Source organism: Lissotriton vulgaris, chromosome 1_1, assembly GCF_964263255.1.
Source record: "Lissotriton vulgaris chromosome 1_1, aLisVul1.2, whole genome shotgun sequence".
Classification (NCBI taxonomy): domain Eukaryota; kingdom Metazoa; phylum Chordata; class Amphibia; order Caudata; family Salamandridae; genus Lissotriton; species Lissotriton vulgaris.
This window is the reverse complement of record NC_141685.1, coordinates 2,090,611,331-2,090,638,151: the sequence shown is the minus strand read 5'-3', so window position 1 is coordinate 2,090,638,151 and position 26,821 is coordinate 2,090,611,331. Positions and strand designations below refer to the sequence as shown.

The following is a 26,821-nucleotide window of genomic DNA, read 5'->3' as shown; positions in this document are numbered from 1 at the left end:
CTGGGAGGCCGCTCTTTTGGATTGCTGGCGCCACAGTTGTGGCACTCTCTGCCGCTTGCTCTGCGGGGAGCTACCAGCCTCCTTGCTTTTAGAAAAGGCCTTAAAACCTGGTTGTTTACCCAGTAGCCTGTTTTCCCTGTATGTACTTGTTTTGCATTCTGTCCTTTCTTTTATCGGTGTTATGTTATTGTGTTGCAGCCTTCCTTCTCCAATAAAGCGCCGGGACACTCTTTTTGAGTAGCCGTGCGCTATACAAAAGAATAAATAACATAACATAACATAACATAACATTTAAAAATCTTTTATATGTTGCATATAAACATGTAGACCACAATCACATATATCATAAATCACTTTGCGAACTAGGCAACTGTCATAACATCATCAGTAGTGCAATAAAATAAAAATATGTTGCACACGTTATGAAAACATAATTATAGGTCATGCCTGAGAAGGCAGAGCATCACAACACTATGCATTATAACATCAGGTCATACAGTGCAGCCGTTAGATGGAGGCATACCCCTAAGCCTCCAGACATCACATAGCTATTGCACACTTGCTCTTCCCTTCCAGGCTATCTAATAATCAATGCCAAGGCACAGGGGTGCCATAACATGAACAACTGTAAGTGAGGCAGAAAGGCATGTTGTCCAGGACCTCCATCAAGGTTTCCTTCCCGTCTGGTGAACCGATGCCAACCAAATGCCCCTTAATGCCATCAACCACCAAAGGTGCCCAGCAGGTGTGTGAAAGAAGGGGAATGGTACGGGGACACACACCTTCCAAGTCGGCGAGCGACCTCACTGGGTTTCCCATGTGTGGCTAGAATTCCAAGGTCTGCTCTCAAAAGGATGTGCCCCTGAACTGGGCGAGGACACACAAAAGACCTCATCAGACCCTCCCTGCAGATGGCAATACTAGATGCGGCTGCCGGCAACTATGCACTAAAGCTGCCAAAGGCAAGGATTGCCCACACAGTACAGGAGCCAAAGCGGGTCTCGCTCCACCCGTCGAGAGAAGTGCTGCACTCACTACCAGGGCCCTCTGGACCAAAAGGCTGTTTGGCGTTGTGGAGTCCCCAAGTGTTACCTCAGTGCTCCATGTACAGCCAGCTCCAGGGGCAGGTGCTGATTCCTGGTTGCTACAGCAACCTGTCGGAGCTGCAGCAAGGCTTCCCTGATTACAGGGCCCCACTGAGGTGGGTATTTACAGTGTGGACGACGCTTCTCCAGCATTGAGAGCCCAGCGTGCTGAGGAAAGTACAGGAGCAATCAGTTGGAGTTCCCCACAGCCTGTATTTTACAATCCCAAGGGGATCACCCAAGAGCTGATCCTATCTTTATGAGTAGCGCTCACCACGCACTAACTGCAGGCACAAAGTGCTCTACACGTGCTTGGCTGGAAAAATACAGCGCTCCTACAGCCTTTCTTTTCACAACAGGTGAAGAAGAGTCTAGTCTTCCTCTTGCTCCAGACAAGAGCAGCAACTGCAAGCCAACCCAGCCCATATACATCAGGGGCAGCGCTTCTCATACAGCTCTCCCAGCTATCATTCCAGGGTGGTTCCTTTTGGATCCAGCAAGGATCTTTTGAAGTTTTTGATTTCCCTGAGACTTCCAACAGGAGGCAAGCATGCACAAGCCCTTGAGATCTTCTGAAGCAGGACACCACAGCAGGGCAAAAAGAGTCAATCCTTTTCCTCTGCCCACAGATAGAAGCAGCATATGCAGGCCAACCCACCCCTCACACAACATAAAGGGTAGCGCTCCTCACACAGCTCTTTAGCTATTCTACTTGGCAGGGTCCTCTTATTTCGAGAAGTGATCTAAAGTTCTGGGGTTTTAGGTCTAATATTTACACCCCATTTTCTATTTGTAGTCTTTGTTTCAAGATTCTCTGACCTCAGCAAACCCAGTTCTGTCCTCCCTAGTCCAGCTTCACTACAGGAGGTGGAGACAGCTTTGTGCTGAGTAGGGACAGCTTATTCAGGTGCTAGTGAAAACTCAGCCCATCACCCTAAATGCAGAAAGGTCTATTCAGCCTGGCTATGAGTTACTCAGGAAAGGCAGGACACACCTAAACCCCCCTTGTGAATGTCTAGACTGAATGCACATCCCCTGCTCACTCCAAAACCAGACGCTGAATACAGAAATAGGCAGAGGCACACAGAAAGGTAACGCAAGACATGCCCACTTTCTAAAGTGGCATTTTCAAACACAAAATTTAAAAACCACCTTCACTAAAAGGTGTGTTATTAAATTCTGAGTTCAAAGATACTAACTTCCATTTCTCTATCTTGTCCCAATGGAAAGTTACCCTTGTAAGATGTTACAAGGCAGCTTCCATGTTAACCTATGGGACAGACAGCCTTTCAATAGTGAAAAACGAAATACCCAGTATTTCACTATCAGCAAATGTAAAACACACAAGTACATTTCCTACCTTACACATACACTGCACCCTGCCCACAGGGCTATGTTGGACTTACCTCCTTAGAGGTGTCTTGCTTATAAGAAAAGGGAAGGTTAGGGCCTGGCAAGTGGGTATACTGGCCAGGTCGATATGGCCGTTTAAAACTGTGTGCCCAGACACTGCAGTGGTAGGTCTGAGACACATTTATAGGGTTTCTCATGTGGGTGGCACAATCAGTGCTGCAAGCTCACTAGTAGCATTTGATTTATAGGCCCTGTGTGCTTTACTAGGGACTTACCAAAAAATCAAATATGCCAATCATGGATAGCCAATCATAATCACAATTTGCATAGAGAGCATATGCACTTTAGCACCGATTAGCAGTGGTAACGTGCCCAGAGTCCTATAGCCAACAAAAGCGGGGCAGAAAAATAGTAGACAAAAGGCAAAAAGTTTGGGGATAAACCTGCAAAAAGGGCAAATTCTAAAGCCAGGTCCGAGGGAATCAGTAACACTTCCCTTCATAATGAGGGGGAGGGCCATGAGGTACTTTTGCCAGGCTGAGAAGGTCACTCCCAAGAACTGTGAAATCCTAGGCCTGGCAAAGTTCAGCTCAGGCAGTCAGGAGCCTGCACATTTAGCAGATGTCTAGCTCCTGGTTGCCTGACCCGAACAAGAAGAGTGTCTGGCAGGAACACCATTGCTCAACCTGACAGACACTCTTCTTGTTGGGTTAAAGATGGGGGCATAGCTCCTCCACCCATACAGAAAGGCCACAACTGTAAAATATATTTGAATATTACAAATTCGTTAAAGCTGTATTTGAAAATAATACAGAAGATAATAGAGTGTTTATATGAGTTGTTCCCTGATATTATGAAAACCTGTGTAGTGATTAGCTATTTTATAACTTTTAAGATGGAGGCACTTTTTACTGAGCTGCTCCATTAATCAACTCAAATATGCTGTAGCCACATATGGTACAAAATACAATTAGAATGATTTGAGAGTATTTGAGGGATGTTTGTCCTCTTTACATTAAATCACTGAGGGAAATGCTGATACACTTAACATACACAATATCAACTGTGTACCCACCGGTTTGTGCTTTTGCACGTTGAAATGATTCATCAGTTTTCCTAATCTTCTCTACCTATCAAACGCCATTTAAAAGTTTGTGAAACATTTTGCTCTAAATGAGAGACAGCCGTTGTGAGAAGTTGGCCTGGCATATGATGTCCACTTTTATTGTGGGCACCTTATACCAGTCCAAATGACCCTTATTGATGGTAGGTTTAATGTTAACCTTTATAGAAAGCTATCCTAGTGGTAGCTGTGGAGAGCAGCCTTCAGGCTAAGACTTAGAGGCGAGTTAAGCAAGTTGCGTTACCAGTTATAATCTCTTGAATTATCGAATGAGAGCACACCACACAAGGTATATATCAAATATATATGTATTTTTTCTAAACACACCCCCTCTGGACTCTTTATGAGGTTAGAGGTAAAAGTACAATACAAGGACCTTAATTAGCATACGATAAGTTGTACAGTATACGTTTTGCCCTAGGGGCCGCACAAACCATATACTAAAATAGTGGTATAAGAACCACGTGAGGGATAGAAAGCAGGCCTAGGGCCTGTAGAACCATGGGGGCTACCAGGAATCACCCAATGTAGGGACGCAGGAGGCCCACGGGGATGCGTGCAGTGTCTGAACACAGCCACGGATCACCATTGACTTTCTATGGAGAACAAACAAGTTACAATTTTTAAGAATAAGGGCACTTAGAGGTGAACTACGATGGAACCCTTTTAGACCAGGACACTTCGAGAGTCAAGACCCACAGGAGCACCGGAGTACTAGTGTAAACTCACTCAGGGAAGCCGGGTGCATAGGTGTCTTTTGATGTTGGGTTTCGTCGTCGATTCCAAAGGAGAGCTGCGAAGAAATGCTGCAGGCGACCAGAGGAAAAGTGTCCAAGTGGATCCAAGGGTGGATCGGAGATGTGAAGAACCTAAAAGCAGAGGGGACAGAGTCTGGGTCACAAGCCAGTGACAAAGATGACGAGGAGAAGATGCCAGCCGATGTCGGGTGATTTCAGATAAAAGAGGTGAAGTTTGGCTCTTCAGCCATGAGGACCAGGAGGAGTCAACGACAACCAGGAGCTGGATTCGAGCTGTCCCACAAAGGATGTCGAGTGCTGCAGCGTCAGAATCCGGGTTGGACGCAACAAGCCTTGGCAACAGCATCCTATGCAAGATGACAAGATTGGCTTTGGTTCAGACCAGCAAGGTTTGGGGGACTCCTCCTTTGGAGGGGAGTCAGAGCATGTCTGGAGCAACCTGAAAAACTCAAGAAATCAAGGATTGGCCCTCATGGGGGCTCACTAGCCAACGGACTAGGAACCGTGAAGGAGCCTCAAGTGGAAATGCACCAAGTGGGGACACGGAACACTCGTGGCGTGTAGGCCTCTGAGCTTCGGTGCAAAAGGTACTCGGGGCAGGGGCTTCAAATACCCCAATGCAAAACTTCAGGATACCTCGGGAAGTAGGTGCAGTTGAAAAAATGCAGGATGTCCAGGAGTTCCGGTCCCACGTCTCTAGTGTCAGCTACGGGTCTCAGCTTTGCTGGAATCTTGGGTCAGCCTCAGAGATGTCTAGAAGTCTGTGTCCTGTGTCACAGATTCTTTGGGATCTGGCTGGAGCCTCAAAAATGCAGACCAGCAAAGATGCTGTTGGTGCCTGTTTGAACAGGGGGTCACTCCTAGACCACAAGGGAGATTTCATTCGTCTTCCAGTCAATATGGAATGTTGAAGGTCCAAGATATATGTTGCAGAGATTCGTCCAAGGTAATCTAAAGTCCTAGGGACTGGGCACCTATTCTTATAGTAGGTTTAGGGGTTGGACTAGCTCTAGGGTCCCACCTATGGGAGGAGCTGGGGAGGGGGTGGTTACTTCTATTCCCCTTTGTCCAGTTTCGCGCCAGAGCTGGGGCAGAGTGCCCCAGCAACCGGTTTGAACTGGGAAATGCATGGAGGACCTTGTGTGCCCTAGGCAGTGTCTGAAAAGCATTCACTGAATGCAACCCACCCTGCCCCAATACACTAAAGCATATCTGGGGAGGTGCTAGCACCTCCCTGGACAGGAAACCTACTGTCCAGGTCTCCCCTGCTGGAGTTTCATCCAGCAGCAGGAGGACAGACTCATGTCTCTGGCAGCAGCATCCATTTTGTGACGCTGGGGCTATGTTTAACTGCGACCGGGTGTACCAGTGTGTACATGTCTTTTCCCTCTAGAAGGGTGGAATGCTACCCCCCCCGCCAGAACTAGTGTGGGGGGGGGGGGGGCGGTGGTAGTATTCCAAAGTGTTTGACACCAAACACAACATGTTTTGATAAAGCCAAACCAAAGTTAGCATTAACCGCAAGAATTATAATGCACTTAAGAGTATATGGTATGGCTATATCATAGAACAGCTATAAGAAATAAGGAGATGGTTCCAAAAGCTGCAGAGGGACTGAGCTCATGCTAGGGCACCCTCTCACACAAAGCCAAGCACTCTGCCTTCAGGATTGTCAAGGCCTGCCATAGGAGTGACTTATAAGTTAATATGTGTCTATATGTAAAGGTAGATATAGGTATACTATATCTAAGTACTTATACCACCTTACCCAGGCTGCAAGTGCCGACCTGTGGTGCCATTTTGGAAGGCTAACCAGGGGTGGCACAATACATGCTTCAGCCCCTGGCTTGCCTCTGGAGTACCTATGCCCTGGGTACCTAAGATATTATGTACAGGGACTCATAAGGGTAACCCAGTAACCAATCTAGGATGTACCTAAAGTACATGGTTTCAATTTAGAGAGAGAACAGCTAGGCTGTGGTCCTGATTAGCAGGGCCACAGCCAGACTAAAGTCGAAAAACTAGTGAAACACAGCAAAAAGTGGGGGTAGCCATAGGAAGCAGACCCTACTCTCCTACAGCCGTCATAAGTGGAATCACAGCTAAAATTATGCACAGGGGAAGATGAGCAATGATGTAGGATGATAAACAGCACAGGGTAGGCATTGCATCTGGAGAACTCTTGCTACACTCTGGCCTTTTCTAGCACAAAGACTGAAGAAGGAGACACCTTTTTTCTTTATGGCAGGTAATATAGAAACTATCTTAACTTAGTTTCACATTCAACCATGAAAGGCTTGTTGCATTGTTGTTATCATTTGCCAGGGTAAATTCAATTGGATTTTTGCAGCCTGGGCAACCGATTTTACAATTTTGCCAAAAATGCGACCGCTTACCAAATATCCACTGTTCCTCTAACAACAGCGTCTCTCCTTCAATCATGCCTCGCACATTGGCTCGGCAGCTCTGAGATACGCTGTGATGCCTGTCTATTTGCAGGCCCTTAGAAAACAAGTCAATTTAACGTCATGGGAATATTTACAGAACTTTTTCTTTATTCTAAATTCGGAGCCAAGCCCAAGCCAGTTGGCCAGGCTCTCGTCAGGATAACAGACAGCTGGCCGGACAAGAAAGCTTCCCGGTTCTGTGCATAAGTAACATGAAACGTACTAAATGCATGCTGACTTTGAGACCTTTATTCTAGGAAACAGTGCTAATGAGCACATGCACAGCACAATAGAGGAAGCAGATGCAGCACAGACACCCTTGTATCCCCAGAGAAATGTTGGCCTCTGTCATGCCATAGCTACAGAGTAAATATTGAGGCGATTGCCATTATCTGAAAACCTGAATTTGTGCCATTTCTGTTTTTATACTCAAGGCAATGGAAAACATTAAGATTCTGTGTGGTGTATAATATGTGATATTTAGTATTTGTATATACTCATGTCACTCGACTACAAGGTATGACTGCACAGGGCCCAAATCTCAAAGCCATTTGAGTATTGGGCGTTCACAGGATGTAGTGTCACTGTCAAACTTGTAACACTTGAAAGCTAAGTTTCAAGTGTCACAAGTGTCAGAAGTGTTATAAGTAGATCTTTTCCCGTGGATGGGGAGCTGGAATTCGAGAAGGGGACGTCCTGAGACACTTGAGAAAACAAATAAACATGGTCTTAGCGATTATGCAGAAGGAGAGGGACAAATTGTGCGGCAGGGTTGACTAAATTGTGCTGCAGGAAAAGGCAAATTATGCTGCATAATACAGAATCTTTTCTGATAGTATTACTTCCTTATTTTGTCATTTACGCTTGTTTCCATTGCCTGGGCATAGGTTGTACCTCAATTTCACACGCAAGCATAGTAATAAGTAACAAAAAGGTTACTAGTCAACCTTGCAAAAGGATCTTCCACTGCACGGTAAAACGTGTTGGCAATTTTAGAAACTCTTGTAGCATTTGAGCTAGAAACAAAATATTTTAGGGGGTAAAATCTGCATATTATGCAGCAGATTATGGATTATGTGGCAAATGTGTCAGATCCATAGATATGCATAAAATGCCCAGGCCTCACAATGTCATCATTCCATTGGACCCCCACCTCTTCAAGGGGCCCTTGAGGGGCCCCATTCAGGTCAAGTTCAATAAATATCTATGAACTATGGGATTGGATGAAATGTGGGGGAAGCAGTTTCTCTAGTGGGACAAAATTGTTTGATATTGAGGAAAAAGTTTTAAAGTGCAAATGTACTATTTCATGGTAACTTGAATTTCATGAAAGAATTCCAGAACCACTCCTAGGATGCCCAAACTGTCATGGCATCCAAATAGTACTCCTGAAATCCTCTATGAAATTACAACAAGTCATAAATGCAAATCTAACATATGTGTAGGTATATGGAGACACGTTTCTGAGCTTCTCTGAGAATCAGGTCCAGAGTGCAATTAATGGTAAGGCATTGCCAATTTGGTATTAGAACAAATAACCCAGGTACAGTGAAAAAGCTCAAACAGATTTAATTTAGGAATTGCACGACCTGACATCCTTGGCATGGTTTTCACCCTACTTTTTACCTTCACATCTGCTGTTTTGCTGACTTAGTTTTAGCTGGCTTTAGAACTCTCTGCACTTTACCACTGCTAACCAGTGCTAAGGTGCTTATGCTCTCTCCTCAAAACATGGTAGAATTGGCTTTTACACACTCAGCATATTTAATTTACTAGTAAGTCCCTAGTAAAGTGGCACTACCTGTGCCTAGTGCCTGTATATTACATGTTACTAGTGGACCGGCAGCTGTGATTGTGCCACCCTTTTAAATATCAATTTAAGCCTGTCTTGAATCTGCCTCTGCAGCCTGTGTAGGCAGTTTTAAACTTCTGTTTCGACCTGGTAAAATAAACCTTTTGCTAGGCCTAAACTTTCCTTTTAATACACATGTCACCCATAGGATAGGCCCTGAACAGCACAGAGGGCAGGGTGCTGTGTATTTAAAATGTTACTTATGGTTGGTGGCACCTAGTGTAGATGCCAACTCTCAGCGCACAACCTTGATTGAAACCAATAAGTTTCTTAAATGAATCATTCCAAGTTGTAGTCAAAGATTAAATCAAGTTCATCATTGATCATCCATGTTTAATTTCACATGTATTGTTTGTTCAAATCAATGAGATAAACATGTCATGCATGTATCCGATATCACAAAGTATGAATGCACATTATTTCCCAATGCATTTCGGATACTAGATCCTTCATCAGGGGAATCCTAAAAACAAAATAAGTAAACTCAGTATGATCCTCGACGGTGGAACAATATGTACAAACATTTATGTGCCAAAAGATAAATGTGAAAAGATAATCACTGTGAAAGAAATCCAGTTAGATAGGTGCGCGAAAACGTAAGTGAAACGGTGACAAAACGATACCAGAAACAAACGTATTCATACATGCAAAGATGAGAGATTAGCGCTGTAAGATGAAAGCGAGAAATCATGGTGCTCGGGAAACATAAAGTGTAAAAAAATAGTTACTCGCAAATACACCAGCGTCATGCAAACACATAGATAACGAGTCCAAAATCTCCCCAAAGTGAAAAAGTTAAGCTTGCCCGACTGGCGTGAGCGTTAACCCGATTTAGAGTGCACTTACGGAAAGTTGCAGGCAAGAACGCGCGTCCTGCCGTTTGCGCTCTTCGCCATCAGCTGAGAAGCGTGGTGTTTGGTAAAGGCGGAAGTATAACGAAAATACCGAGTGAACATAGAGAAAGGACCAATAGTGTGGCGGCCATGTTAGAGTGGTAAATAGGACGCAAGCCTCGAAAATAAAGGGTTTGTGAGGAAAAACAAGAGTGAGCAGGTATAAACGTAACCAATGTTAAGAGAATGAATATGAAAAAGCATATGGAAGCTGTATTGAATGTCAAATGGACATGAACAAACAAATGAAAAATTAAAAAATAATAACATATAGTACACAGGTGAATGTTAAGTATCACATCAGTTGAAGAAGTTGCACTATAGATAACATTGGAACTCCATCCGATCATTCAGACCAGATGGTTTCATGGTCTGAAGAAATTTGATCCAGTGATTTTCACGTTGTAACAAGAAATTGTTGTTGTCTCTGTCGTCTCGCCTATTCACCACTTCTACTGCAGCGAACCTCAATTGACTGATGTTGTGTCTGTGTTCTTTGAAGTGTACTGCCAGATTAGATTTAATATTCGCTGTCCTTATATTGCTCTTGTGCTCGTTGATTCTTACTTTGAGCTTGCGTGTAGTTTTGCCGGTGTACATCAGTCCACACGGACATTTGATGATGTATATGACATTTTCAGTGTCGCAAGTGGCATTCAATCTGAGTCTCACATCTGTGCCCTTCATGGGATGTTTCAATACAGGGCCCTTGATCAAGTTATTACAGTTCTGACAATTCAAACAAGGTTGGTTACCTTTGTAGTTGACGTTTTGTGTGGTTTTTGGGTTTTTTATGAGTTCCTTTAGGTTGTTTCCCCTTTTGTACGCAAACAGGGGTTGTTCGCTGAAGATACCATTGAAATCCTGTTCTTGACTGACAATAGCCCAGTGTTTTAGGATAGAGGATTTGTAAGCTCTTGATGCCTCGGAAAATTTGGATACAATGACAGGTCTAGTATTTTGGCTCTTTTTTTGAGTAGCTAACGCTTCCTCTCGTTTGATCTTATCACAACGTTCTTTGGCGTGAGTCAAAATAGGTTTAGGGTATCCCCTTTTGGCAAATCGTTTCAACATCTCAGAGGCTTGTTCTTCGTATTTATGACTGTCAGATGCAATCCTTTTCACCCGTAATAATTGTGAATATGGAAGATGGTTTTTGAGTGATCTTTGATGATATGAGTGATAATGAAGAGTGTTATTCTTGTCAGTGTCTTTCCTGTACAGGTCCGTCTCCAAATGATCTCGCACCCTTGTTACTCATACATCGAGAAATGTGATGGTGTTCAGGCTGATTTCATGAGTGAATTGTATTCGATCACTGATGTGATTTAGATCTTCTACCGCTTTCGTTAAGGATTCATGATCACCTTTCCATAGTACGAAAATGTCATCTATATATCTCAAGAACGACATGGCATGTTGTACCCAAGGTGTCCGATTCAAGATATGAGTCTCCTCGAAGTATATCATGAATGCATTTGCGTAAACCGGAGCAGCGCAATTGCCCATGGAGGTCCCGGACAATTGTGCATAGCATTGATCATTCCAAGAGAAATAACTCTGGTAGAGAGTGAAGTGCATCAGTTGCATCAAAAAAATTTGAAAATCGTTAGAAAGGTCAGATTGTAGCAAAATATTCTCCATTGCTTCCATCCCTAGATCATGCGGGATGCTTGTGTATAGCGATTTGACATCAATGGCACAAAGATAGATGGTGGTGTCTTCTTCAAATCGAATATCAATGATCTTCTGTAGGAAATGTGTGGTGTCCCTGACGTAGGTCCGGGATTGTTGAATGAGAGGTTGAAGGTAACGATCAATGAATTTGCCTGTGTTCTCATGGATACTGCCACGTGTGGACACAATGGGTCTGAATGGAGGTTGCGTGATGCTCTTGTGAACCTTCGGTAGCATGTATATGCTAGGAGTGCTGGAGTTGACAGGTGTTAAAAACTTCTTAGTTTTGCTGTCTATAATTCCATGTTCTTCGGCAGTAGTCAGTATGTGGATCAAGACTTCCCCATATTGTTTCATTGGGTTGTAGTGAATGGGACCATACGTGTTAGTATCAGACAAATGTGAATGAACTTGTTCATTATAAAATGAAGTGTCCATGAGTACCAATGCACCCCCCTTGTCAGCAGTTTGATATGTGATTTCCTTCCTGTTAGCCAAGTTGATCAACAGTGAATATTCCTTTTTTGTTAAGTTGGTGTGTCTCGTCCTTTTGGAGAAATTGATTTTGCTAATGTCATTTCTAACCAAATTTTCAAAAATTTCAAATGATTTGTGGCTGATAGGTGCCATGAATGAGCTCTTGGCACGTAGTCCTCTCAATTGGTCTTCTCTGTTGGTGTCTTGAGGAGGTAAAACATTGTCAAAGAAATGTCTTAAGCGCAAACTACGCATGAATTTGAATAAACTAACCTCAAGTTCTAACTCATTGGTGTGACTGGTTGGTATGAATGAGGTGCCCTTCTGTAGTACATTGATCTCTTGATCAGACAATCTGTGGGATGATATGTTGATGACTAGGTTGTCTTCTTCTTTGGTTTGTCCACCCTCTGGTTCAGTGTGGTGCTTCTCAATTCTCTCTCCTTCTCCTTCTCCCTTTCTTTCTCCCTTTCTTTTGACCTTGCTCCTCCTGGGTCGTCGTTTTCTACCGGGCCTTCTCCTAAAAAAGGAACCGTAGAGAGGGTGGAAGATTCTGCACTGGTTGAAGGTGTTTGTAGATTGGTAGGTCGTGGTCGAGGTCGTGTGTCATCCTCTGAGGATGAAGTCTCTGTGGCGGTATTGGTATTGGACCTTGGTGGTTTATTTTGACGTCTCCTAGCGTAAACCTCTGCCCAAGAATATACTTCGCCTAACTTGTAGTCTATAGTATCTCTGCGATACTTGCGTATTTTGCGTTCATTGATTTCCCTGGTATGTTTGTCAAGTTGAATCGTTATATCTTCCAATATCTTGGACCATTCCTCCTTCGGTAGCATGTCATTTAGTTCTTGTTTGCGTAATTGGATGTCTCTGTTGAGTTCTTCCAGTGCTCTGGACAGTTCGTCGACGATAAGCAGTATTAAATCCAGCGAGCATTTATTTAGAATGGCGTACCATCTCTCTACAAATTTCGAGCTGTTCCTGCATAAGAGTGGTTTTAGCGGGACTCGGAGCCCCCTTGGGATTCGTTGTGCTCTGTGGTAGCGAATTAAAGTACTGGCGTGGAGCCTTTGACTGATTTCTTTTTTTGAGAAGTAAAGTAATTGTTTGAGGCAACTTTCTTTATTTCTGGTGGATCCTTGTGCACTGTCCACCTCGGGGATCAAAGCATAAATTTTATTTACATCTTCAGTATTAAAAGCAAAAGTGTCTGCTTTTAAATCAGTAAGTGCCGTGATGTCATCATAAGCCATGATTTGTTCAGTGGATAAATGATTTGGGGTGCAGTGTCCCTGGTCAGGGTCAACTTTAAGAAGAGAAAGGTGTGGGTCACGCACTCCTCGATGTATCAAAATTGATATTCTGTGGTGTGCTGCGGAGATATCACCCCCCGACAAGAAGGTGTGGAAATCACTTATGGTTGGTGGCACCTAGTGTAGATGCCAACTCTCAGCGCACAACCTTGATTGAAACCAATAAGTTTCTTAAATGAATCATTCCAAGTTGTAGTCAAAGATTAAATCAAGTTCATCATTGATCATCCATGTTTAATTTCACATGTATTGTTTGTTCAAATCAATGAGATAAACATGTCATGCATGTATCCGATATCACAAAGTATGAATGCACATTATTTCCCAATGCATTTCGGATACTAGATCCTTCATCAGGGGAATCCTAAAAACAAAATAAGTAAACTCAGTATGATCCTCGACGGTGGAACAATATGTACAAACATTTATGTGCCAAAAGATAAATGTGAAAAGATAATCACTGTGAAAGAAATCCAGTTAGATAGGTGCGCGAAAACGTAAGTGAAACGGTGACAAAACGATACCAGAAACAAACGTATTCATACATGCAAAGATGAGAGATTAGCGCTGTAAGATGAAAGCGAGAAATCATGGTGCTCGGGAAACATAAAGTGTAAAAAAATAGTTACTCGCAAATACACCAGCGTCATGCAAACACATAGATAACGAGTCCAAAATCTCCCCAAAGTGAAAAAGTTAAGCTTGCCCGACTGGCGTGAGCGTTAACCCGATTTAGAGTGCACTTACGGAAAGTTGCAGGCAAGAACGCGCGTCCTGCCGTTTGCGCTCTTCGCCATCAGCTGAGAAGCGTGGTGTTTGGTAAAGGCGGAAGTATAACGAAAATACCGAGTGAACATAGAGAAAGGACCAATAGTGTGGCGGCCATGTTAGAGTGGTAAATAGGACGCAAGCCTCGAAAATAAAGGGTTTGTGAGGAAAAACAAGAGTGAGCAGGTATAAACGTAACCAATGTTAAGAGAATGAATATGAAAAAGCATATGGAAGCTGTATTGAATGTCAAATGGACATGAACAAACAAATGAAAAATTAAAAAATAATAACATATAGTACACAGGTGAATGTTAAGTATCACATCAGTTGAAGAAGTTGCACTATAGATAACATTGGAACTCCATCCGATCATTCAGACCAGATGGTTTCATGGTCTGAAGAAATTTGATCCAGTGATTTTCACGTTGTAACAAGAAATTGTTGTTGTCTCTGTCGTCTCGCCTATTCACCACTTCTACTGCAGCGAACCTCAATTGACTGATGTTGTGTCTGTGTTCTTTGAAGTGTACTGCCAGATTAGATTTAATATTCGCTGTCCTTATATTGCTCTTGTGCTCGTTGATTCTTACTTTGAGCTTGCGTGTAGTTTTGCCGGTGTACATCAGTCCACACGGACATTTGATGATGTATATGACATTTTCAGTGTCGCAAGTGGCATTCAATCTGAGTCTCACATCTGTGCCCTTCATGGGATGTTTCAATACAGGGCCCTTGATCAAGTTATTACAGTTCTGACAATTCAAACAAGGTTGGTTACCTTTGTAGTTGACGTTTTGTGTGGTTTTTGGGTTTTTTATGAGTTCCTTTAGGTTGTTTCCCCTTTTGTACGCAAACAGGGGTTGTTCGCTGAAGATACCATTGAAATCCTGTTCTTGACTGACAATAGCCCAGTGTTTTAGGATAGAGGATTTGTAAGCTCTTGATGCCTCGGAAAATTTGGATACAATGACAGGTCTAGTATTTTGGCTCTTTTTTTGAGTAGCTAACGCTTCCTCTCGTTTGATCTTATCACAACGTTCACAGACACAACATCAGTCAATTGAGGTTCGCTGCAGTAGAAGTGGTGAATAGGCGAGACGACAGAGACAACAACAATTTCTTGTTACAACGTGAAAATCACTGGATCAAATTTCTTCAGACCATGAAACCATCTGGTCTGAATGATCGGATGGAGTTCCAATGTTATCTATAGTGCAACTTCTTCAACTGATGTGATACTTAACATTCACCTGTGTACTATATGTTATTATTTTTTAATTTTTCATTTGTTTGTTCATGTCCATTTGACATTCAATACAGCTTCCATATGCTTTTTCATATTCATTCTCTTAACATTGGTTACGTTTATACCTGCTCACTCTTGTTTTTCCTCACAAACCCTTTATTTTCGAGGCTTGCGTCCTATTTACCACTCTAACATGGCCGCCACACTATTGGTCCTTTCTCTATGTTCACTCGGTATTTTCGTTATACTTCCGCCTTTACCAAACACCACGCTTCTCAGCTGATGGCGAAGAGCGCAAACGGCAGGACGCGCGTTCTTGCCTGCAACTTTCCGTAAGTGCACTCTAAATCGGGTTAACGCTCACGCCAGTCGGGCAAGCTTAACTTTTTCACTTTGGGGAGATTTTGGACTCGTTATCTATGTGTTTGCATGACGCTGGTGTATTTGCGAGTAACTATTTTTTTACACTTTATGTTTCCCGAGCACCATGATTTCTCGCTTTCATCTTACAGCGCTAATCTCTCATCTTTGCATGTATGAATACGTTTGTTTCTGGTATCGTTTTATCACCGTTTCACTTACGTTTTCGCACACCTATCTAACTGGATTTCTTTCACAGTGATTATCTTTTCACATTTATCTTTTGGCACATAAATGTTTGTACATATTGTTCCACCGTCGAGGATCATACTGAGTTTACTTATTTTGTTTTTAGGATTCCCCTGATGAAGGATCTAGTATCCGAAATGCATTGGGAAATAATGTGCATTCATACTTTGTGATATCGGATACATGCATGACATGTTTATCTCATTGATTTGAACAAACAATACATGTGAAATTAAACATGGATGATCAATGATGAACTTGATTTAATCTTTGACTACAACTTGGAATGATTCATTTAAGAAACTTATTGGTTTCAATCAAGGTTGTGCGCTGAGAGTTGGCATCTACACTAGGTGCCACCAACCATAAGTGATTTCCACACCTTCTTGTCGGGGGGTGATATCTCCGCAGCACACCACAGAATATCAATTTTGATACATCGAGGAGTGCGTGACCCACACCTTTCTCTTCTTCAAGTTGACCCTGACCAGGGACACTGCACCCCAAATCATTTATCCACTGAACAAATCATGGCTTATGATGACATCACAGCACTTACTGATTTAAAAGCAGACACTTTTGCTTTTAATACTGAAGATGTAAATAAAATTTATGCTTTGATCCCCGAGGTGGACAGTGCACAAGGGTCCACCAGAAATAAAGAAAGTTGCCTCAAACAATTACTTTACTTCTCAAAAAAAGAAATCAGTCAAAGGCTCCACGCCAGTACTTTAATTCGCTACCACAGAGCACAACGAATCCCAAGGGGGCTCCGAGTCCCGCTAAAACCACTCTTATGCAGGAACAGCTCGAAATTTGTAGAGAGATGGTACGCCATTCTAAATAAATGCTCGCTGGATGTAATACTGCTTATCGTCGACGAACTGTCCAGAGCACTGGAAGAACTCAACAGAGACATCCAATTATGCAAACAAGAACTAAATGACATGCTACCGAAGGAGGAATGGTCCAAGATATTGGAAGATATAACGATTCAACTTGACAAACATACCAGGGAAATCAATGAACGCAAAATACGCAAGTATCGCAGAGATACTATAGACTACAAGTTAGGCGAAGTATATTCTTGGGCAGAGGTTTACGCTAGGAGACGTCAAAATAAACCACCAAGGTCCAATACCAATACCGCCACAGAGACTTCATCCTCAGAGGATGACACACGACCTCGACCACGACCTACCAATCTACAAACACCTTCAACCAGTGCAGAATCATCCACCCTCTCTACGGTTCCTTTTTTAGGAGAAGGCCCGGTAGAAAACGACGACCCAGGAGGAGCAAGGTCAAAAGAAAGGGAGAAAGAAAGGGAGAAGGAGAAGGAGAGAGAATTGAGAAGCACCACACTGAACCAGAGGGTGGACAAACCAAATAAGAAGACAACCTAGTCATCAACATATCATCCCACAGATTGTCTGATCAAGAGATCAATGTACTACAGAAGGGCACCTCATTCATACCAACCAGTCACACCAATGAGTTAGAACTTGAGGTTAGTTTATTCAAATTCATGCGTAGTTTGCGCTTAAGACATTTCTTTGACAATGTTTTACCTCCTCAAGACACCAACAGAGAAGACCAATTGAGAGGACTACGTGCCAAGAGCTCATTCATGGCACCTATCAGCCACAAATCATTTGACATTTTTGAAAATTTGGTTAGAAATGACATTAGCAAAATCAATTTCTCCAAAAGGACGAGACACACCAACTTAACAAAAAAGGAATATTCACTGTTGATCAACTTGGCTAACAGGAAGGAAATCACATATCAAACTGCTGACAAGGGGGGTGCATTGGTACTCATGGACACTTCATTTTATAATGAACAAGTTCATTCACATTTGTCTGATACTAACACGTATGGTCCCATTCACTACAACCCAACGAAACAATATGGGGAAGTCTTGATCCACATACTGACTACTGCCGAAGAACATGGAATTATAGACAGCAAAACTAAGAAGTTTTTAACACCTGTCAACTCCAGCACTCCTAGCATATACATGCTACCGAAGGTTCACAAGAGCATCACGCAACCTCCATTCAGACCCATTGTGTCCACACGTGGCAGTATCCATGAGAACACAGGCAAATTCATTGATCGTTACCTTCAACCTCTCATTCAACAATCCCGGACCTACGTCAGGGACACCACACATTTCCTACAGAAGATCATTGATATTCGATTTGAAGAAGACACCACCATCTATCTTTGTTCCATTGATGTCAAATCGCTATACACAAGCATCCCGCATGATCTAGGGATGGAAGCAATGGAGAATATTTTGCTACAATCTGACCTTTCTAACGATTTTCAAATTTTTTTGATGCAACTGATGCACTTCACTCTCTACCAGAGTTATTTCTCTTGGAATGATCAATGCTATGCACAATTGTCCGGGACCTCCATGGGCAATTGCGCTGCTCCGGTTTACGCAAATGCATTCATGATATACTTCGAGGAGACTCATATCTTGAATCGGACACCTTGGGTACAACATGCCATGTCGTTCTTGAGATATATAGATGACATTTTCGTACTATGGAAAGGTGATCATGAATCCTTAACGAAAGCGGTAGAAGATCTAAATCACATCAGTGATCGAATACAATTCACTCATGAAATCAGCCTGAACACCATCACATTTCTCAATGTACGAGTAACAAGGGTGCGAGATCATTTGGAGACGGACCTGTACAGGAAAGACACTGACAAGAATAACACTCTTCATTATCACTCATATCATCAAAGATCACTCAAAAACCATCTTCCATATTCACAATTATTACGGGTGAAAAGGATTGCATCTGACAGTCATAAATACGAAGAACAAGCCTCTGAGATGTTGAAACGATTTGCCAAAAGGGGATACCCTAAACCTATTTTGACTCACGCCAAAGAACGTTGTGATAAGATCAAACGAGAGGAAGCGTTAGCTACTCAAAAAAAGAGCCAAAATACTAGACCTGTCATTGTATCCAAATTTTCCGAGGCATCAAGAGCTTACAAATCCTCTATCCTAAAACACTGGGCTATTGTCAGTCAAGAACAGGATTTCAATGGTATCTTCAGCGAACAACTCCTGTTTGCGTACAAAAGGGGAAACAACCTAAAGGAACTCATAAAAAACCCAAAAACCACACAAAACGTCAACTACAAAGGTAACCAACCTTGTTTGAATTGTCAGAACTGTAATAACTTGATCAAGGGCCCTGTATTGAAACATCCCATGAAGGGCACAGATGTGAGACTCAGATTGAATGCCACTTGCGACACTGAAAATGTCATATACATCATCAAATGTCCGTGTGGACTGATGTACACCGGCAAAACTACACGCAAGCTCAAAGTAAGAATCAACGAGCACAAGAGCAATATAAGGACAGCGAATATTAAATCTAATCTGGCAGTACACTTCAAAGAACACAGACACAACATCAGTCAATTGAGGTTCGCTGCAGTAGAAGTGGTGAATAGGCGAGACGACAGAGACAACAACAATTTCTTGTTACAACGTGAAAATCACTGGATCAAATTTCTTCAGACCATGAAACCATCTGGTCTGAATGATCGGATGGAGTTCCAATGTTATCTATAGTGCAACTTCTTCAACTGATGTGATACTTAACATTCACCTGTGTACTATATGTTATTATTTTTTAATTTTTCATTTGTTTGTTCATGTCCATTTGACATTCAATACAGCTTCCATATGCTTTTTCATATTCATTCTCTTAACATTGGTTACGTTTATACCTGCTCACTCTTGTTTTTCCTCACAAACCCTTTATTTTCGAGGCTTGCGTCCTATTTACCACTCTAACATGGCCGCCACACTATTGGTCCTTTCTCTATGTTCACTCGGTATTTTCGTTATACTTCCGCCTTTACCAAACACCACGCTTCTCAGCTGATGGCGAAGAGCGCAAACGGCAGGACGCGCGTTCTTGCCTGCAACTTTCCGTAAGTGCACTCTAAATCGGGTTAACGCTCACGCCAGTCGGGCAAGCTTAACTTTTTCACTTTGGGGAGATTTTGGACTCGTTATCTATGTGTTTGCATGACGCTGGTGTATTTGCGAGTAACTATTTTTTTACACTTTATGTTTCCCGAGCACCATGATTTCTCGCTTTCATCTTACAGCGCTAATCTCTCATCTTTGCATGTATGAATACGTTTGTTTCTGGTATCGTTTTGTCACCGTTTCACTTACGTTTTCGCGCACCTATCTAACTGGATTTCTTTCACAGTGATTATCTTTTCACATTTATCTTTTGGCACATAAATGTTTGTACATATTGTTCCACCGTCGAGGATCATACTGAGTTTACTTATTTTGTTTTTAGGATTCCCCTGATGAAGGATCTAGTATCCGAAATGCATTGGGAAATAATGTGCATTTATACTTTGTGATATCGGATACATGCATGACATGTTTATCTCATTGATTTGAACAAACAATACATGTGAAATTAAACATGGATGATCAATGATGAACTTGATTTAATCTTTGACTACAACTTGGAATGATTCATTTAAGAAACTTATTGGTTTCAATCAAGGTTGTGCGCTGAGAGTTGGCATCTACACTAGGTGCCACCAACCATAAGTGATTTCCACACCTTCTTGTCGGCGGGTGATATCTCCGCAGCACACCACAGAATATCAATTTTGATACATCGAGGAGTGCGTGACCCACACCTTTCTCTATTTAAAATGTTAGGCATGTACTGTTTAGTTTTATAAGTCCTGCTAGTGAACAACTCTTAAATTTGTTTTTTTACTATTGGCCAACCTCTTCCAGGTAACATTGGAGTTACCTTGTAACATCTAATAAGTTCCCATTTCCAAATGGTACCAGTTAATGTTTGATGACTCTGAAATTTAATGAAATATCATATCCATTCTCAAAGTGAAGTCGGATTTTAAATTACAATTTTGAAAATGCCACTTTTATTAAGTTGCATTACCCTGCCTTAGCCATTTAGTGCCTGCAACATGTCTCTGGGTCACATGATTTGGTGTAGCTGATGGTTGGGTTTTGTGTATTCCTCCTAGACACCCGCACACAATAGAGAGCTTAGGTGTGCCTGGAAGGGTCAATACTGGCAGGGTAAGAGGGTGGATGTAAGATGGTCAAGCCAAAGAATTGGCAGACTCCATAAGAGGGTATCAAATGTGGTTTATTCCAAGTTCAATAGGTCCCATCCATCAGCAACATCACCTCTCCATCAACTGTCTGTTTCACCACCAAAAGCTCTGTCACCCAATACCATTCCATAGTAATGGTTTCTCTCAAGCGCAAATACCAGCTTGTGAGATACCACAGCAGAGCTAAACACAGCCAACTTACACTTGAATAGGCTGTATCCTTTTTCCACACAAAGGGCTACATACCCCTGCAATTAAGTCTGGACCAGGACAGGGAAGGCAGGATGCTTGTGGATTTCAAAGGGAAATCTCTATGAGCCAGATGTACAACCGTTTTCTGCGGTAGCAAATGGGAAAGAGGCCCGTTTGCGACCGCAAAATTGGTGTGGCCCATGTACAAACCATATTTTGCGAGTCGGTAACCAATTACTGACTTGTAAAATAGGGTTTGTGACCCGATATTAGGAATGGGCATGTCAAGGACGTTCCTTCCTAAAAGCGAGTCCAAATCGTTTGTCCCATTGTTTTGTCACAGCATTTATGGTCGCAAAACACTCACAGTTTACCACCCACTTGAAGTAGGTGGTAAGCCACTCAAAAACTGGAAGGGTCTCCAGGGGACCTCATCACCTTTGTGAACGGGTGCAAAAATATTGTCTAAGAGTAGGCAGTGGGCCCAGAGACGAGTGCCTGCCCTTAAAATATTAAATTGAAAAGTTTCCTTTTTCTTTTTTAATTGCATCCCATTTTCCTTTAAGGAAAACGGGCTGCATTTAGAAAAAAAGAACTTCTTTATTAATAAAACAGTCAAAGACATGGTGGTCTACTGACCCCTACAGGCCAACATCCTTGGGAGTGCCAGCCATTCCTAATGGGGTCGCAAATAGCACCTGCCTCATTTCCGACCCCATTAGGAATCACTAACAGTTTCTGAGATACTGTTGTGAATTGCATCTTGCGAGTCACAAAGCGACGCAATTTGCGACTCACAAAATGTACATCTGGCAGTAGAAGCTTCTCCCACTTCAAAGGAAGGCCAAGGTATAAATATTGAACCTCAGACACAAACTCTTCAGTACACTTCTGGACTTGTGGATATTCTTCTAAGAAGGACTGCTGTGCTGCAGAAGGGACTGCCACTCTTTTGGAATGCTGCATCAATGCATCGATCTCGCAACCCACATCGGAAACGCCGCTGTGCAAAGCTTCACCAATACAGGCTCTCACATCACAAATCTATTGTTGAGGGTACCCTTGATGATGCAACAGGTTTTCTTATCTCAGCCTTACCGCTCTTTAGAACCAATGCATCGCCTCAGCTGCACAACCCATCCTCGACATGGGACCTTGCCACACTCTAGAACCACGATTTAAGGTATTTTGGTTCAGCATGCATACCAGAGTCCCTGTAAGTGGCCCACGCTCCAACGCAGTTGGCCTGAACTTATGCCTTTGTCAAAATCTGATACAATCAGCTATGTTTTGTTGGCGCTATTTTCACCTAAATTTTAAAACTGCATATCTCCGGTTCTATCAATTGGAATATTGTTGTTTTGGACTTGTTGTATTTATTAAATGCTATTTTATTATTCTAAATTGATGTGGGATTTTCATTGTGTTGTGTTTTTACTTCATAATTGTTTGAAGTTCTTCTTAAAAACTTTACACATTGCATCTAAGTTAACCCTGACTCCTCTGTGCCCAGCTACCAGAGGGTTGAGCACAAGTTAATTTGGAGTTTGCTTGTGCCTCACCCTGACAAGGATTGTCATTCCTTCTTTTAGGGTTTTCACCCCTCAACCAGTAACTCAGTTTCTTACAGGTATACACATTCCACTTTGTTGTATGAGATTCAAGATGCTTAAAAGAAAATTCTTCAAGCTCTTAATTTTGTTTGTGATCTAGTGTCTACTGCTAGAGGCCATATCCATGTTTTTCATTTTAAAAAATACATGTGAGATATAGATAGTTGTGACTTTCATGAAACCCAATTTAGATTTTGTCAGACAGGGTAAATAAGAAGGAGTATCCTGTTTAACAAACCCTATGTTGGCCTGCTTCAGGTAGACCTTAAGTTTTCCATCAATGGAGCTCCCATAGGCCCTATCAACGGTGCCCCCGTTGGCTCTTTCAACAGAAAACCTATTACGATGACCTGATGAAGTAAGGGCTATCAGAGGAAGGACCCAGTTTAGGGTGGGCAGTGCAATGTCTTTTTTCCTGTCTGTCACCTCCAAAGGACCGAAAAAAATAATGATGTCACACCCTAGGAGAATAGTTTTTTGTTGTTCTGAATCTCCTGTTTTGAGAGTTTGTTTCAGAGAAACAAAAACATTTAAAAACTCCAGTGGTGGCCATCGACCAAAACCTTTGTACATTGAATGAAACCCAACATCAATATGGTTCCTTTCAGTGTACATATATTACTGGTAAGGAGAATGAGGCCATGTCCTGTTCCATCCGCCAAACCAATAATCAGGCACAGCGTCCAAAACTGTGGGAGCTACAGGAAGAAAACAGTCATGCGGTGAATTATGTCACAGTTATGTAAGTTTTCATCTATGCACCCACACCTTATGATTCCAAAGCATATCAGACCTGCACACATTCAAGCATCTAGGACCTGATTACAATCAAGCTGAATAATTCTGACCTTGTGTAAATCTGTCTCAATCACAATATAATTATTGGGGGTGATAAAGTCTGCGCCACTGGAAAAAGGCCCAGTAATTATTGGGAAATACAGATTTTGGTGCAATAAGCTCCAAAATCCACATGTTGTACCTCATTAGGGGGTAAAATTGAGAAAATATGCTATTTAAAATGCTCAATCATTTCTGAACCCTATGTATCAGGTTTTATTGAGAGCGATTAATACCAAACACATCTCTTATAATGCCATGCTCATGTTTATTATCAATCCAATTCAGAAAGTAAAAGAAATTAAATGTCTGTTTAATTGTTGAGGGCCTGAAGAAGGGTGCACATCTTGCTAGTGAAACAAAGCATCAGGCAATACTGATATATCAATGCATTTTTCTAAATACAAAAGGAGCACACTGTGCTTCGAAACACATATACCCATAGTGGTAGCTGTTTTTACAATAGTTGTTCTATAGATAATCTATATTGCTACTTCATGTTCTAGAAACAGCATCGTTTGGTATGTTGTACATCACTGAGAAGCTATCAACACAGTTATAGTGGAACGTAAAAAGGGCCAAGGCACCCTACATCAAGGTTTGCATATTACTTGTAAAAAGCCACCAAATTTACAGAGGTAAATTTTCATTGCCAGACCAGTGATTATGAGTGGAAGACGCATCTTGATAATAGAATGAAGGAGTTATTGTCAATGATACTACCAGAAGAGTGAGCTTCTCTTTGGCAAGTAATGGAAGCACAGGATTTAAAAGCATAAAAATGACATCCAGAATCTGCCCAAAAAACCTGTAATGTGGAAGGGATGCTTAATGATATTAGACTTCTTGAGACCATCCACCTTCTAGTAACACGCCCACAACTTATATCTAGACTCCACCAAAGTACCAGTAGCCAAAGCAAAGGAGAAAAAAACATCAAAAGCAATGTCAAACAGTAAGGGAGGCTAGATCTCCATCTTAGCTAAGAGCAAAACACAATTACTGCCACCCTGGATTAAAGCATAGAGTCAATGGAAACATTACTAAGGAAATAAGATGTGTTGGTTGCATATATCCTCCTTTGCAAGGTGAGTGAGAGGCCAGCAACAATACAATGAATCGCAGTATTCATACATCAATCTGCAATGTCAAAATGCAAAGCATCCTCAGGAGTCATGACAAAATGCCCCTCCAGATTAGCTAACATGAATCCACTCTCTCCACCTGTGGAAAGTCCATCTCAGCTCCCTTCAGAAGAGAAAGTGGCCACATATATTTGGAGACAGAAAGCTTATTGAGACAACACTGCTCATGAGGGATCAAATACTTTACTGGCAAATAGATAAGAGCAAGAGGTCAAACTAATATAACGGACCCCACTATTTGACTCTGCAGCAGAAGCACCAAGAGTAGCTCTAAGATAAGACAAAAGTGCAGGCAAGTCCTCAGCATTGACATATTAGCCTTTAAAGTGAGGGTCCAGTTGCTCTGAGTCCTCTTCTCTTTTCATGTAATACCACATATATGCCCTCTGCCAGCTTAAGATCCTTGCAGTATGCATTGAATTTGAAAATTGCTTTCTGAAATGAACTGACCCTTTTTTCTCATTATTGGAGTCATAGCTGTGTCTTGCTTAGTATTATCCAAATGTATGGAAGCAAGGAAAAGCTAGCTAAGAGTTTGTAATGCTCCAGCCTTTCAGGTTGTTAAGGAAGGGAGAATGCTGAAGTTCAGTATTAGACATCTCAGAGAAATAGGACCAGCCAATCTTAACAAATCACTAAACCTTTGGGTCAAATAGTTGTGCCTGAAACACAATGAGAGCTAGAACGTCATACCAGTTATACATTTCATATGCAAGAGCATGTCTTTGTCATTTACTGACATGGTCCACAGGCGCAGTAAATTCAAAATAAATAAAGAAGTGTGAGGGGGATATATGACAACCTAATGTACCAGGCTGCGAACTGCACAGCTTCATCAAATAACCACTGTATTTTTATAGATATCAGACACCCCCTTCATTCTTAAAAACAACCAAGATTGACCACTGCAGTGATCTAAGCACAGACTTTATCAGAACGTTTTCTTCATGTGCACAATTTATCACCGCAAGGACCAGCAGAGGTTATGTGAGGCAATGAATATTTTGTTGCCTGTGGCTCATTGCCACTTGAGAGACCATTGATTATAAAAAATCTGTGTGAGTTTCCAAAGAAGGCCTCTCTCTGTGACCACGTACATGGCTCTCAACATTAGCGTTTCAAACAAAAAGGGGAGAAAGATAAGAACAAATCAGAGGAGCTCGTTCTCCTTCCAAATGTACAAAAAGTAAACAGAGTGCAACTGTTAGTATGAACTAACCCCCCACAAGAATAAAAAAAAACAATAGGTGTTCCTATATAACCTTCACTCTTTGGTGGCGTGCCTCAACATCAGGTCCATACCATCCTGCTGTGGTATGGGGCGTGCTGCGACCTACGTGTTACGTGGAAGCACTTATTGGTTCAGGTTCAGAATAAGTCTTTTCAAACTCAAAGGAAACTGTATTGCATTCATAAATATATACAACCACAATCTATGTACTAAACCATATATGTTGATATGATGTGGTGAAGTTGAAAACTGTCGAATTTCCGCACATTCTTTTAATACTCACGGCACAAACTTGATGACCTCCAGTGGACAACCACACCATTCTGAGCGCATATATGTGCATATGCTGCTATTGAGTCACAGTAACAAGCACAGTCTCCAATGGATTCACAGGAGCAGGTATCATATGTGCAAATCTCCCAGTATGGCTCTGGATTCACCTAAGTGTAAAGTAATACCATATATCAAATTCACTCCCACCTGGATTTTGAAGTTTGTACTTTTGAAATGCAGTTCTGTGCATCCAGGGGTTGATTCAATAGCTCTATACTTAAAAACATTTCGATTTATTACAGAGATCAGTCCACTAAATATTTCAGGTGTACTGTCTTTGTATCATTTAATTACCTAATTTTGTCCAAGGAGGATTTAAGCAACATTTACAAAACTGATAAACTTTGAGTTATTGATTGTAGGTACTTAACCATCCATCTAAGATCATTGTTGTGATAGTGGGAACAAATAATCTTGACTAAATGGAAGAGCAAGAACACTTGGGATGACTTTTTGTGGTTATCAAACCTCAGAAGAGACCTTGTAATCCAAAAGCCACACTTTACAGAAATATTGTGCTACGTTGGATGATTGTATGGACTTTATGAAACAGTTTATTTATAAAAAAATACTAATGGAACATAGTGTATTTGGGGTTTCCTTTACCTCTCTCCCACCCTCCCTAATATACAGGTGTGTGATATGTTTTATGATTTATAGAAGTGTTATGAATATCCTCTGTAACTATACCTCT

The 26,821-nt window shown here is 41.9% G+C and overlaps 1 protein-coding gene across 1 annotated transcript in view; it reads right to left on the bottom strand.

Moving 5' to 3' along the window:
- The window catches only part of VWF (von Willebrand factor), a 1,126,314-nt gene that overhangs the window by 544,314 nt on the left and 555,179 nt on the right, over positions 1–26,821 (bottom strand). The window contains exon 25 of the mRNA XM_086921215.1: positions 26,078–26,234. Within this exon, the coding sequence (XP_086777341.1) occupies positions 26,078–26,234 (157 nt within the window). The remainder of the gene's footprint in view (positions 1–26,077; positions 26,235–26,821) is intronic.